At 41.8% G+C, this 14,052-nt stretch overlaps 1 protein-coding gene across 2 annotated transcripts in view; it reads right to left on the bottom strand.

The window, feature by feature from the left end:
* HECW2 (HECT, C2 and WW domain containing E3 ubiquitin protein ligase 2) overlaps positions 1–14,052 on the bottom strand; it is a 378,118-nt gene that overhangs the window by 51,382 nt on the left and 312,684 nt on the right. For both annotated transcript variants that reach the window (XM_069733887.1, XM_069733888.1), the window contains exons 19-22: positions 13,117–13,200; positions 4,777–4,886; positions 3,541–3,661; positions 369–482 (exon numbers count right to left, since the gene is read on the bottom strand). In XM_069733887.1, the coding sequence (XP_069589988.1) occupies positions 369–482; positions 3,541–3,661; positions 4,777–4,886; positions 13,117–13,200 (429 nt within the window). The remainder of the gene's footprint in view (positions 1–368; positions 483–3,540; positions 3,662–4,776; positions 4,887–13,116; positions 13,201–14,052) is intronic.

Genomic DNA, 14,052 nt, shown 5'->3' with positions numbered 1-14,052 from the left:
GGCCACATTCAGATGAAGATAGCACAAGTAATGTTTTGCACCCTTCTTAAGGCACTACAGCCAGACCTCCTGCAGTTTATTAGTGCTAGCTATGGATCATCATAGAAGCCTATAGTGTGTATTGTGTTCACCTGAAAGTGACATTATATACATTCTAATAAATACTTGCTGAAAAAAACAGAAAATGCTGAACGTCAACAGAACTTTAGTCATAATATGGCTCTGACCAACCTTTATGTGTGCTTCCATATAAAATCATAGGTATACTGTGGGACAGTATGGCCATTAGCAGGCTATAGGCACCATATTGCAGATATATAATACGGTCATGTACATGGCATATACATTTAATTAGCTGTAGCACTTACCCCTCTTCCCCCACAAAAGTAACATAAAGCTTATTTCTTTGAAGATCTTTTCTTGAATAGCCCATGATTTGGTTGAAGGCGTCTTCTAATAAGTGATCTCTTCGTATTATTAATCTGCAACATTATAAGCAATAAATCTAATGTAGACTGAGGCAAAACCCAAAAGTAAAATTCATGTAATATTTAGTAACAGTGCTCTAATATATTATACATGTAACTGCTCCGGGGCACAAAACTGTGTCTGGTGCGAATCAACCCTGTTGGGTGAGACCGGGGAGGACATACCGTCGATGCAGCAGCACTGGGGCCCGGAGGTGGAGGGGGGCCCTTGCAGGCAGGCAGGGATGGTATCACTGCCTGGTGCACGTGGCAAATGTCGGGGCCCACTCGCCATCAGGGACACCGGCACGCTATGGGGCCCATGAGTCATGGGGGGGGGCCCGATGCCATGGCTAAGCTTCAGAGTCCTGTTCTCAGAATTGCTGGGGATCCCAGTGGTCAGTCCCCCAAAAGTCAGTAGATTATGCCTTATCATCGGGATTGGGGATAACTTGATTTATTTTGGGAATAGCCCTTTATCAGATACCAGATGGTATAGATACATACCAGATTTACAATGTAATATAATATATATGAGGTTGGCCTCAGCAGAACCGAATCCTAATAGAGACATATCTCCACCTCAGTAGAAAAAATATAAATATATATATATTTTTAGCGGTGTGGAGGGCCCAAATAGAACTTTTCCTATGGTGTCCTATGATTGCTAACTACGCCCCTCCTTGCAGGGCGGTGATCAGGACAATCTGGCCTGTTGCTCAGAGCCAAAACTTCAGGGGTCCCATGGCCAGATTGTCCTCATCATAAACAGCATGCTGGGCAGGGAGAGGGGCCCAGACATATTTCTTGCACAGGGGCCCCAAGCTGTCAGTGTCCGCCAATTTTCATCTTCAGTATACTTTAACCTTCTTGTGGCAGCTGTGTCTCTATGAACAATGGAGGAGATACCTTTCATTGTAAACTTTCCCATGCTGATAAGATGACTGCTGAAAAATTATCTACAGAACAGGAGGTTTTAGCCTTTTGTGAAGCTTTTTGACCAGAGCAAAAACTCTAATATTTTATTCCTTTTTTTCTAACAATATATAGTGATATGAAAAAAAAGATACCAATTATGTTTCAAAAGTGGTCAGAACACGGTTGTTCATTTGTCCGCCTTCTACAGTGGACCGAGTCCTGTTCTAAATCTCAGTGTAATGAACTTTGTGCAATTAGCTGTAACTGTTGGCTGTGGAGAAGAATCAGTGTCAGAGCCTGTTCACACCACACACAACGCCGTTTGCAGTACTAGTTACTAGAAAATTAATACTTGAGCGATATTTTTACAGATCATTAGCTATTCAAAACAGATTTTATTAACAAATCAAGACAGATTAAACAAAGAAAATTAGCATAAAATACCTGGTCACAATCTACCTACAGTGGGGCAAAAAAGTATTTAGTCAGTCAGCAATAGTGCAAGTTCCACCACTTAAAAAGATGAGAGGCGTCTGTAATTTACATCATAGGTAGACCTCAACTATGGGAGACAAACTGAGAAAAAAAAATCCAGAAAATCACATTGTCTGTTTTTTTTAACATTTTATTTGCATATTATGGTGGAAAATAAGTATTTGGTCAGAAACAAACAATCAAGATTTCTGGCTCTCACAGACCTGTAACTTCTTCTTTAAGAGTCTCCTCTTTCCTCCACTCATTACGTGTAGTAATGGCACCTGTTTAAACTTGTTATCAGTATAAAAAGACACCTGTGCACACCCTCAAACAGTCTGACTCCAAACTCCACTATGGTGAAGACCAAAGAGCTGTCAAAGGACACCAGAAACAAAATTGTAGCCCTGCACCAGGCTGGGAAGACTGAATCTGCAATAGCCAACCAGCTTGGAGTGAAGAAATCAACAGTGGGAGCAATAATTAGAAAATGGAAGACATACAAGACCACTGATAATCTCCCTCGATCTGGGGCTCCACGCAAAATCTCACCCCGTGGGGTCAGAATGATCACAAGAACGGTGAGCAAAAATCCCAGAACCACACGGGGGGACCTAGTGAATGAACTGCAGAGAGCTGGGACCAATGTAACAAGGCCTACCATAAGTAACACACTACGCCACCATGGACTCAGATCCTGCAGTGCCAGACGTGTACCACTGCTTAAGCCAGTACATGTCCGGGCCCGTCTGAAGTTTGCTAGAGAGCATTTGGATGATCCAGAAGAGTTTTGGGAGAATGTCCTATGGTCTGATGAAACCAAACTGGAACTGTTTGGTAGAAACACAACTTGTCGTGTTTGGAGGAAAAAGAATACTGAGTTGCATCCATCAAACACCATACCTACTGTAAAGCATGGTGGTGGAAACATCATGCTTTGGGGCTGTTTCTCTGCAAAGGGGCCAGGACTGATCCGGGTACATGAAAGAATGAATGGGGCCATGTATCGTGAGATTTTGAGTGCAAACCTCCTTCCATCAGCAAGGGCATTGAAGAAGAAACGTGGCTGGGTCTTTCAACATGACAATGATTCAAAGCACACCGCCAGGGCAACGAAGGAGTGGCTTCGTAAGAAGCATTTCAAGGTCCTGGAGAGGCCTAGCCAGTCTCCAGATCTCAACCCTATAGAAAACCTTTGGAGGGAGTTGAAAGTCCGTGTTGCCAAGCGAAAAGCCAAAAACATCACTGCTCTAGAGGAGATCTGCATGGAGGAATGGGCCAACATACCAACAACAGTGTGTGGCAACCTTGTGAAGACTTACAGAAAACGTTTGACCTCTGTCATTGCCAACAAAGGACATATTACAAAGTATTGAGATGAAATTTTGTTTCTGACCAAATACTTATTTTCCACCCTAATATGCAAATAAAATGTTAAAAAAACAGACAATGTGATTTTCTGGATTTTTTTTCTCAGTTTGTCTCCCATAGCTGAGGTCTACCTATGATGTAAATTACAGACGCCTCTCATCTTTTTAAGTGGTGGAACTTGCACTATTGCTGACTGACTAAATACTTTTTTTGCCCCACTGTATATCTCTGTACATTTGGCATGTGCTAAAACATGAGTATTATTTAGTGTTCCTATTATGTTATTTATAAGAAAATACAATCATCTCACTTTAATTTTCCAGGACCTTGACCATATCCTTTAGTTTCTAGCTTGCGATAGAAATTTCGTAATTTTGCTTCAAAGTCTCTTTTATAAGGTGCTGGTGCTCTGGCATTGGCACGCTGGGTACCTGGAATCACAGAATTTTACTTTATCCATAAGCAACATATCCTGTTACTTAGAGAACTTATCGCTTATTAATTCTCAAAGCGTAACAGAAGACCAAAGCGTACATCATTTCAGAGACATACCGTATATTGTTAGGGAAAACAAAGTTGTGATTTGGTGATAAAAGCTTGGCCCTTTAAGCTGAAGTGTATTGACCTATCGTACACATACAGGAGGGTGAAGACAAAGTAGCAGCGCTGACTGCTCTGTGGGATTTCCCGTTTCTGAAACCTGCCCTGTAGTAGTAAGCGAAGTTTTCAGGATCTGCCATAACTTGATGATTGGAAGATGTCCCATCCCAGGGACGCTGACCAATCCTAAGAATGAGGTGATGGCTGCGATGTTGCAAATGGCCAATGTAAAGGGGTAAAACAATGAAGGGGAGGCAGCACTAGAACAATGCTTTATCACCTTCATTCTCAGGACCAGTAGAGGTCTCAGAAGTTGACTTACAATAGTCATACATTGGTGGCTTACCCTAGAGATACAAATCAACCATTACTTTAGGAGACAGAAAACCCTTGAATTTACGGCCTCTTTTAAAGGGAAATTCAACAGAATAATTTTATAAATTCTTTTTCATATAATAGTATAAAAATGTACCTATCTTTTTTTTGCTCTTTCTAATTCACCTTTTTCTTTTTAACAGAAGATTGCATGTTTTGTTTCATAAATCCTGATTTTGGGTAAGGAATTTCCATGAGCACCATGATGGCGGCTGGCAGGGAATGTCCTGGTCACCTAGTCACAGCTCTTGTGGGCGGCAAAGTCACTTCTCTAGGTAACATATCATTTCTCGTACCTACATAATACTTCACCCTCACATGATGTATACACCTGCTGACTCGGAAAATCAATGTCAGCCAACTGAGCAATCACATTGGTGGGTAAAAAACACACAAACTCCAGAAGATCCACAATCTGTTGTGTACAAGGAGACAAGTATTCAACTTATCTCTCAACTAAATAACTTCTTCTTCCTCAATAATTCCACATTCCTATTTTAGTTATATTAATATATAGAACGGTATATCCTTATTGTATAACACTACATGGTATTAATAGGAGATACTGTACCAGGTGAATTCTGTGGAGAAGACACTGGGGATCCACGCGGAGACTGGCAATAGCTGGGATGAAGTAAGGCATGTGGTGGAACATAGGACATTATTTCTTCTTCAAAAAGGCTGGTTCATGGAAAAGAAGAACACAGAACTATTTGAAGCTATTAAACTATGTTCAGAACAGGATTTGTAACAGAGAAATGTGCAATAAGATCTACATAAAGATCTGCACCACATTTACAAAGATATTGATGTGGATTTGACCACAAGTATTTAATGACATTGGGTACAATCAGCCTCCTTTCTGCACTATACATATGAAAAACCTGCAACAAACCTTGGAATTTGTGCTGCGCTTTGTTTGCAATCTACATCTGGGGTTCAGAAACCAATGTCAAGGCGGTCCCTGTTCTACTCAGCCGTGACGTTCCAAAACAGAACTGCATTATAGAGCAGTTGTGAGCCTATGGGAAAGGGGACGCAGCTATCATACATAAAGGAGGCGGATATACGATTTATGGTCATAACTAGAGATGGGCGAACCCGATCAGTAACGTTCGGGGTCCGTACTGAATATCTACTGTTTGGGCATGGATCCCGAATATGGACTTCACCAAGAAGTCCATTTTACTGTTCAGGTTCGGACCCCCGAACTCCGAGTGTTTCTCGCGCTGTCATCTGCATGAGAAACACCAGCGACTCTGATTGGTGGTAAGATTAATACCACTGATCAGAGAGCTGCAGTTCCCACGCTGTCAGATGACAGCGTGAGCATGCAGCTGTAACCGGCGGTAAAAAGTTTGCAATGAATAAATTCCGAAACACGTACGCTAGATTTGCAAATTTTTTCTGCCCATGTACACTGGTGCAACTTTTTAATTCTTCAATAAAGACTTCTGAATTTTATTCAACACGCTGGATATTTTTCTATTTCCACAAATGGTAAACTTTTTACCTCCGGTCAGAGCTACGGGCTCACGGTGTTATCTGACAGTGTGTGAACCGCAGATTTCTGACCGGCAGTAACTTTCTTACCGACGATTAGAGTCAGTATTTGTCATGCTGTCTTGCACATGACACCGTGGCAAACACTGGATGCTTGTGTCCCCCATTCAAAGTGAATGGGGTCCGGGTTCGAGTTCAGGTTCAGGTACTATCTGGTACTCAAACCAAACTTTTTTTTTTAAACTGTTCGGCTGAAACCAAACATCCAGGGGTCCGCCCATCACTAGCCATAACCTCTAAACTAGCTTAAAAACTATACCAGAAAATGTTTAATCAAAGTAAATTTAATCCAAAACACTTTATAACTGGTACATCAATAGATACAAAATATATTACCGAATGACATTACATACAGTAGATAGATCGTTCTCCTGATGAAGAAGTGAAACGAGAGTCGAGGGGTTTGCCCATGTTATCTCCTGTCCAATTGTGTTCACAGGTGTTCATAATATTTATTGATATTTTACTTGTTTGGTACGTATAGGTGTATATTATTAAAATAATCTGTACCTGTGATTCCCATTGTGGGCTAAATCACGTTATATGAGCAGGGATTTCTTTCAGGAAGTTACTTAATGTACTGTATTGATGAGTCAACTCTATGTACAGTTTTTATAACATTTTGTATATATCATGGTTAAATTTACTTTGAGCAAATATTTTCTAGTGGAGTTTTTAAGTTAGTTTAGAGGTTTTGACTATATTGTATGTTGTTGACTTAGTCTACAAGTTATTTTTTGTCTGAGCAAAAACCGACATAATTTGTAACACCCACTAACACCCACCCAGGGTGCGGATGCCAAATATAATAGTGGACAGCAGGACAACTCCCATAATAATTGAAACCTATAGAGAACTGGAGTATTATGCCTCCCGAGGAAGCTAGATAAAGCGAAACGTGCGTCGGGGCTAACGGATTCAGCTGACACCGCAACCACATGGGTAAGCACTTGGAGTAGCGATTTTGCCATGCATTTTTTTGCACTTTATAATGCTCTCTCTCTTTTACATTGGTTTAACCATGACATTGGGCTATAATTAGGCGTTGCCATACCTCCTACTTTGGAGGGGTATTTGGCTGTACAAATATATTACATTGGTGTTTGTACCGTATGGGGTGTCATACACACTCAGCACCCCTTATGTGCTATGTAGTGCTGCTATTTTGTATACATGGTGTAACTGTCTCTGATTTTTTGTGTCATCACCATTTCCGGTCATTTCTACTAGATATATTGTTTATATGTATGTTGTTTTAATGTGTAATAAAGTTTATAATTGTTGCATTAGCTATGGTATTCCTATTTATTACTTAGGGGCATAATACTCCAGTTCTCTATAGGTTTCAGTTATTTTTTGTCTGCATTTAGCGGATTGTAAGTAATCTTTATGATTTATTACCAGGTTTACCTTCTCCATTGTGGCATACATAAACTGAACAAGCACTGTGTATACAGATTATGAAGCGATGACCATGCTTTCTCGTCCACCGAGAGACCATTTATCTCTGGATGTCGGGAGAGAGCAGGAGATGTTGAGTCCTAGGAAACGTAGTTGGCTGTACTCAATTTCCCCAGTAACTGCTATAACATCGGGAGGGTGGTAATGTCACGATAGGGGCAGGCTTTGCAGCGTTGAGAATCTCTCCCCCATGTGCTCACCCACCTATCCACTCTCTCTTTCCCCATGTGCTGACTTCTCCCATCTGTGCTTTCTTCTTTGACCTGTCTACCCCATGTGCTATGCGCTCCTCCTGTACAAAGACGGTGGCGGTCAGTGAATCATTCGGCTGATCCCGGCGGCGGCGTTCGGGACGGTGTTCCGCTGGTGGTACCACGCAAGAGGCTGCATACCGCGCATACAGTGTGTGTTGCGACGGTGTTCCACTGGTCGTACCGTGCAAGAGGCCGGTACCACCAGCAGTTTCCATATTGAGACACCCATCACTTGGGTGTCCCAATATGGAGGTCGGTGAACTTCCGCCGCTTGGAATTCTGGGATCCGAACACATCTGGACAGAACAGGATTAGTGATGAGCGGGTGTACTCGTTGCTCGGGTTTTCCTGAGCACACTCGGGTGGTTTCCGAGTATTTATAACTGCTCAGAGATTTAGTTTACATCACGGCAGCTGAATGATTTACAGCTATTAGCCAGGCTGAGTACATGTGGGGGTTGCATGGTTGCTAGGGAATCCCCACATGTAATCAAGTTGTCTAATAGTTGTAAATCATTCAGCTGAGGTGAGGAAAACTAAATCTCCCAGCAGTCATAAATACTCGGAGGTCACTCAAGCGCGCTCAGGAAAACAAGCAATGAGTACACTCACACATTACTAAACAGGATGTGAAGACATTACAAGGTAAGATTATATATATATATATATATATATATATACATATATATACCGTATATATATATATATATATAAATATATGTCCCATATAAACAAATAATTTCTATGGAAAGGAGAACACAATTTAAGATGTTTTAGTGGTTCTTTGCCCCTCTACCATGTGGTTCACATGAAGCTGGAGATGGGAGTGTGCTTCAGCTACTGAGAGACACAACCCTACTTCGTGCAGTCTGTCTTCATGTCTTTGTTACTAGACAGACTTTGGCTAACAGCAGGCATTGAACAGCAAACTAAGAAGTGCGACCGCTAGTGGCCAGTACTTTAGGGTGTGGCCACAAGAAAAGCAACATGGCTATAACTGTAATGATTCCCCAGACTTCTGTTAGATGGATAAATGCCTGCACACAAAGTTTCTGCTTTCTAACATTCCTCCCACTTCAGGACACTCTCCTGCCGTCAGTAATGTTACATTTTATGCCGCTCGCTGGCTCAGTGTAATCTAAGGGAGCAATGAGTCATATCATGCATTCATGTACTCTAATGGAACATGAAGAAGCATGTCATACTGATCAGATTACTTGTTGTGCATTGCCCCTGTGCACACCCCCAGTCACTATAAGCTTGCCCAGGACTACAGCTCACTCCCTCCATGACATCACTGTTCAGAGCTCAGTGCAGGGCTGCACAAGCACAGACAGGAAAGCTCTCTGCAAGATGCTGGAGGTCACATCACCACGTGATAGCTTAGGAATTGAGCAGAATTTTAACTGCAAATAAATTATTATTATGCTTTAATAATCTGTTTACCCCCCAAATCACCTACAATATTATTAGCTACTAACACATTAACAAATATAACAACACATTCAAATTTATTAGATAAATATGTGACATAATGAAAAATGTAATCTTCAGTTAAAGGTAATACTATGTATTCCACTATCCATTGCTATGCACATTCAAAAATATTAAAATTTGAGAGTTCTCAGTGGTTGACACCTTTTAATGAAAAGATGGTAACAGATTTCCAGACTACTCAGGTCTTTTCTCTGGGCATAGAATAACCCAAAATCTGAAGAGACACATATTTATACACAACAGGACACAGGAATAATGTAATAGATAGGAAGATAAGACAAGTGATGTGAAGCAGAACTATCATTATGGGAGAGGGATAAACGGTTGTGGCCATAAATAATGGGGCAGTTCATAGAGAAGGAGTGTGAAAATTTTATTGTCCTCTGATTGAGGTCTGGGATAATATCTTATCTATTGCATTATTCCTGTGTCCTGTTGTGTATAAATATGTGATTCTTCAGATTTTGTGTTATTCTTTGCCTGATGAAGAGACCTGTGTAGCCTCGAAAGCTTGCAATTTGTTACCATTTTTCAGTTAGCAATTAAAAGTTATCAACCCTGAGGACTCTCAATTGTTAATATTTTCTTATCTACTGGCTAACACGGTACAAAGATTTATTTTTCCTAATGCACATTTAAGAAATTCAGAACTGTTGCTCTCTGTAAGATATTGAGCTTCCTGACAATATTTTACATAAGGCTAAAATAGCATTCAGATTTTACATTAGATTTAACCCTAGAACGCATACCTGGGGCCTCGCAGGCCTGCCAGGTTACTTGTTTTCTATTTTCTGTAAAAGTACCGTATATACTCGAGTATAAGCCGACGCGAGTATAAGCCGACCCCCCTAATTTTGCCACAAAAACCTGGGAAAACCTATTGACTCGAGTATAAGCCTAGGGTGGAAATGCAGCAGCTACCGGTGAATTTCAAAAATAAAAATAGATCATTATTTCCCCATAGCTGTGCCCCATATAGTGCTCTGCACTGTTCATATTCCCCCTTGGCTGTGCCATATAGTGCTCTGCAGCGTTCATGTCTCCCATAGCTGTGCCCCATACAGTGCTCTGCAGCGTTCATATCTCCCCATAGCTGTGCCATATAGTGCTCTGCAGCGTTCATATCTCCCCATAGCTGTGCCCCATATAGTGCTCTGCACCGTTCATATCTCCCCATAGCTGTGCCCCATATAGTGCTCTGCACTGTTCATATTCCCCCTTGGCTGTGCCATATAGTGCTCTGCAGCATTCATATCTCCCCATAGCTGTGCCCCATACAGTGCTCTGCAGCGTTCATATCTCCCCATAGCAGTGCCCCATACAGTGCTCTGCAGCGTTCATATCTCCCCATAGCTGTGCCCCATACAGTGCTCTGCAGCGTTCATATCTCCCCATAGCTGTGCCCCATACAGTGCTCTGCAGCGTTCATATCTCCCCATAGCAGTGCCCCATACAGTGCTCTGCAGCGTTCATATCTCCCCATAGCTGTGCCCCATACAGTGCTCTGCAGTGTTCATATATCCCCATAGATGCTCCACATAAATCTGTGCCATTGCTGCTGCTGCAATAAAAAAAAAAAAAAGCCATACTCACCTCTCTTGCTTGCAGCTCCCAGCGTCCGGTCCCGGCGTCTCTGCACTGACTGATCAGGCAGAGGGCGCCGCGCACACTATATGCGTCTTTGCGCCCTCTGACCTGCACAGTCAGAGCGCAGACGCCGGGAAGATGGAGCGGCGCCCGGCGGCTGGAACGCGGACAGGTGAATATGACATACTTACCTGGTCCCAGCGATCCAGGCGCTCCCCGCCTGTCACAGCTGTCTTCGGTGCCGCAGCTTCTTTCTCTATCAGCGGTCACCGTTACCGCTGATTAGAGAAATGAATAGGCGGCTCCACCCCTATGGGAGGTGGAGCCGCCTATTCATTTCTCTAATGAGCGGTCCCACGTGACCGCTGAAGAGGGGAAGAAGCTGCAGCACAGAAGACAGTGGGACGGCAGGGACAGCGCAAGGATCGCCAGGACTAGGTAAGTATACCTCAGCGCCCTCACCCGCCGACCCCACCGCTACCGTGACTCGAGTATAAGCCGAGAGGGGCACTTTCAGCCCAAAAATTTGGGCTGAAAATCTCGGCTTATACTCGAGTATATACGGTACTTTAGTTAGAATTTTGAAACTCTAGGTAATCCTCAGGTATATAGTTGTTAGTAATTTCCAGTTTTTCATATATTTTTATGTTACAGACATTTCGGTATAACAACCTTTTTTTGGGACTACCCCATATTCACGCACCTGGGGCCTTTTAGGCCTGTACTAGGTTTACATGTGATACTCAGTCTTTTTGTCTGTATTGTTGCTGGGGAAGAACTTTTATGACTCTAAAACACTTGCTAAAAACTCTCTAAACACTCTAAAAACACTTGCGCTACCAATTTTCAATTCAGGAAAAAATATTACAATGGATAAGTACTTTACCAATTTTGAAATGGCCAACTTTTTTGCTTCAAAAGCAACATACACTTGTTGGTACTATGAGGCCAAACCGCCGCGAAATTCCTCCAATCATGAAGCACAATGCACAGCGAACAATCTACGAGAGTGTATTCGGTTTCTGCAATCAAGCAACAATGGTGTCTTATAAAGCCAGGAAAGAAAAATCTGTGATATTACTGAGTACAATGCATCATGATGGAAGTATTGACACCAATGACAGGAAAAAAAACCCTGAAATCATACTGCATTATAATAAGACAAAAGGAGGTGTCGACAAGATGGACGAAATGATTGGAGAGTATTAGAGCAAAAGGTAGACTAAACGTTGGCCTGTTGCCCTTTTTTCCAATATCCTTGATGTGTCAGCCCTCAATAGCTACATTGTTTATTGTCAAACTAATCCAGAATTCCATGCCGACAGGAAAGACAAGAGACGTCTATTTTTGACAGAACTTTGTTATGAACTTTTGATGCATACTATCATGGAGAGAAGAAGCATGATATGCTTATCAAGGCAAATTACGGAGGCAATGATCCGATGTGGAATACGCTTTCTGGAACATCCAGAGCAAAGAGAAAAAAAAAGAAAGCGCTGCTATATTTGTCCAGTAAAAGAGGAAAGAAAATCGGAGCGTTTCTGTTCTACTTGCGGACAAAATGTATGCAAGGAACATTCAGCCGAAAAAATAATATGCGAGAATTGTCGGGGGCATATGTAAAGTTAAAAATAAATATTCCTGCACCAAGTTCGCTACAACCAAAAAATGTTTTCATAACAAAATTGCATATAAAATGCCTATATTTGGCGTGCCCGTTTACTTACTTTTTTGTTGTTTTATGCACATAATTATGTTTTGAAATATACACATCTTAGGCTGTGTTCCCAGTAGCGCTGGGGTTCACCAGAAGAGGATCCATAATGGATCTGACCTCCTGGTAACTCCAGCTAAGGCTGCCGGAATGGCGGGATTCCGCCAGTCTTAGCTGGGGTCACCAGGAGGTCAGATCCATTACGGATCCCCTCCTGGCGGACCCCAGCGCTAGTTGGAATGCATCCTTAACTTGCAATTGTAAAATAAATTTTGAAAAGTATTTTTATTTGAGTTATTCCGTGTTATTTGCACATAGGCCTAAAAGGCCCCAGGTGTGTGAATATGGGGTAGTCCCAAAAAAAGGTTGTTATACCAAAATGCCTATAACATAAAAATATATTAACAACTGGAAATTACTAACAACTATATACCTGAGGAATACCTAGAGTTTCAAAATTCTAACTAAAGTAATTTTACAGAAAATAAAAAACAAGTAACCTGGCAGGCCTGCGAGGCCCCAGGTATGCGTCCGCCAGCCTTAGCTGGGGTCACCAGGAGGTCAGATCCATTACGGAATCCCGTCCTGGAGGACCCCTGCGCTAGTGGGAATGCATCCTTACTTTGCAATAAACTTTGAAAAGTATTTTTATTTGAGTTATTCCATGATAATTGTAAACAGGCCTAAAAGGCCCCAGGTGCGTGAATGTGTAGATTTCTATGGGTATGCGTTCTAGGGTTAATGGCACAACCTGAAATATGTTAACCAAGTATAGAATGATCAAAATAAATTACATGGCACAATGCAAAAATAACTTTAAAAAAATGTAAAATACCTTAGCAGAATCACAAGATCTGCATCACCGGAGAGACGGACTAATCCTGAGGGCCCTTCTGCTCGAATAAACTGTATCTTTTCCCTATATTAAAAATAGACTTCACATCAATATGGTACAACATCATATTTTAATAATAAAAAAATTATTAATTTATATAGCGCCAACATATTATGTTGAGTTTTACAATTCTGAAGACATGTACAGTCAAGGGAATGAAATGTGTGGTTTACTGCTAAATAAAGCTATCACATTTTGCCTAGTTGGCTCTTTTTTTTCTTAGGCCCCATGTTAGAAACCTCTCATACAGCCAAACCAGTTCTCTTGCTTTGCACTGATGAGGGGCAAGCATCCCTGAAACACATGTTTGCAAATGGAGTTTCTGGTTTGGCTTCCTATTCTATGTCATGTTGCAAGGCTCCTCTCTGAAGAAGCTATAAGCAGGTTTTGGAAAATATGCAGAAGTGAATAAACAAAGAAGTAAGATTTAGGCTAGGGTTACATGTGTCACGTGTCATAAAGACCGAGGTATCGCATTGCAACATTGCTTCTACATGATTTACTATGGTGTTTCATTGTGATCTGCAACCCACCATGACTGTGACACAGATTCACAATTGTTTCCATATGTGCTCTACCCCTGGTCATTAGTTGCACATGACTCACCTGCCATAGACTTCAATGCAAGTCAGTGCAACTGTAACTTGTCTGCAATGTGGCCGTTTAATCTAGTGAAATCGGAGCTCTAAAATAACTGCAGACAACTTACACCGCTTGACAGAGAATTGCTGCTGCTTGACACGTGTCGTCTTGCCCCAGCTTTAATACATGTATTTTAAGGCCACATGCAGAAATTTGGGCTTTCGCCTATTACAACGGTCTGGCTATACAGCCTGCTATGCCCTTCAACAGTAGAATGGTTGTGTTGTCAGCGGC

This window comes from Ranitomeya imitator, chromosome 7 (assembly GCF_032444005.1).
Source record: "Ranitomeya imitator isolate aRanImi1 chromosome 7, aRanImi1.pri, whole genome shotgun sequence".
NCBI lineage: Eukaryota > Metazoa > Chordata > Amphibia > Anura > Dendrobatidae > Ranitomeya > Ranitomeya imitator.
This window is presented reverse-complemented; position numbering and strand designations above follow the sequence as displayed.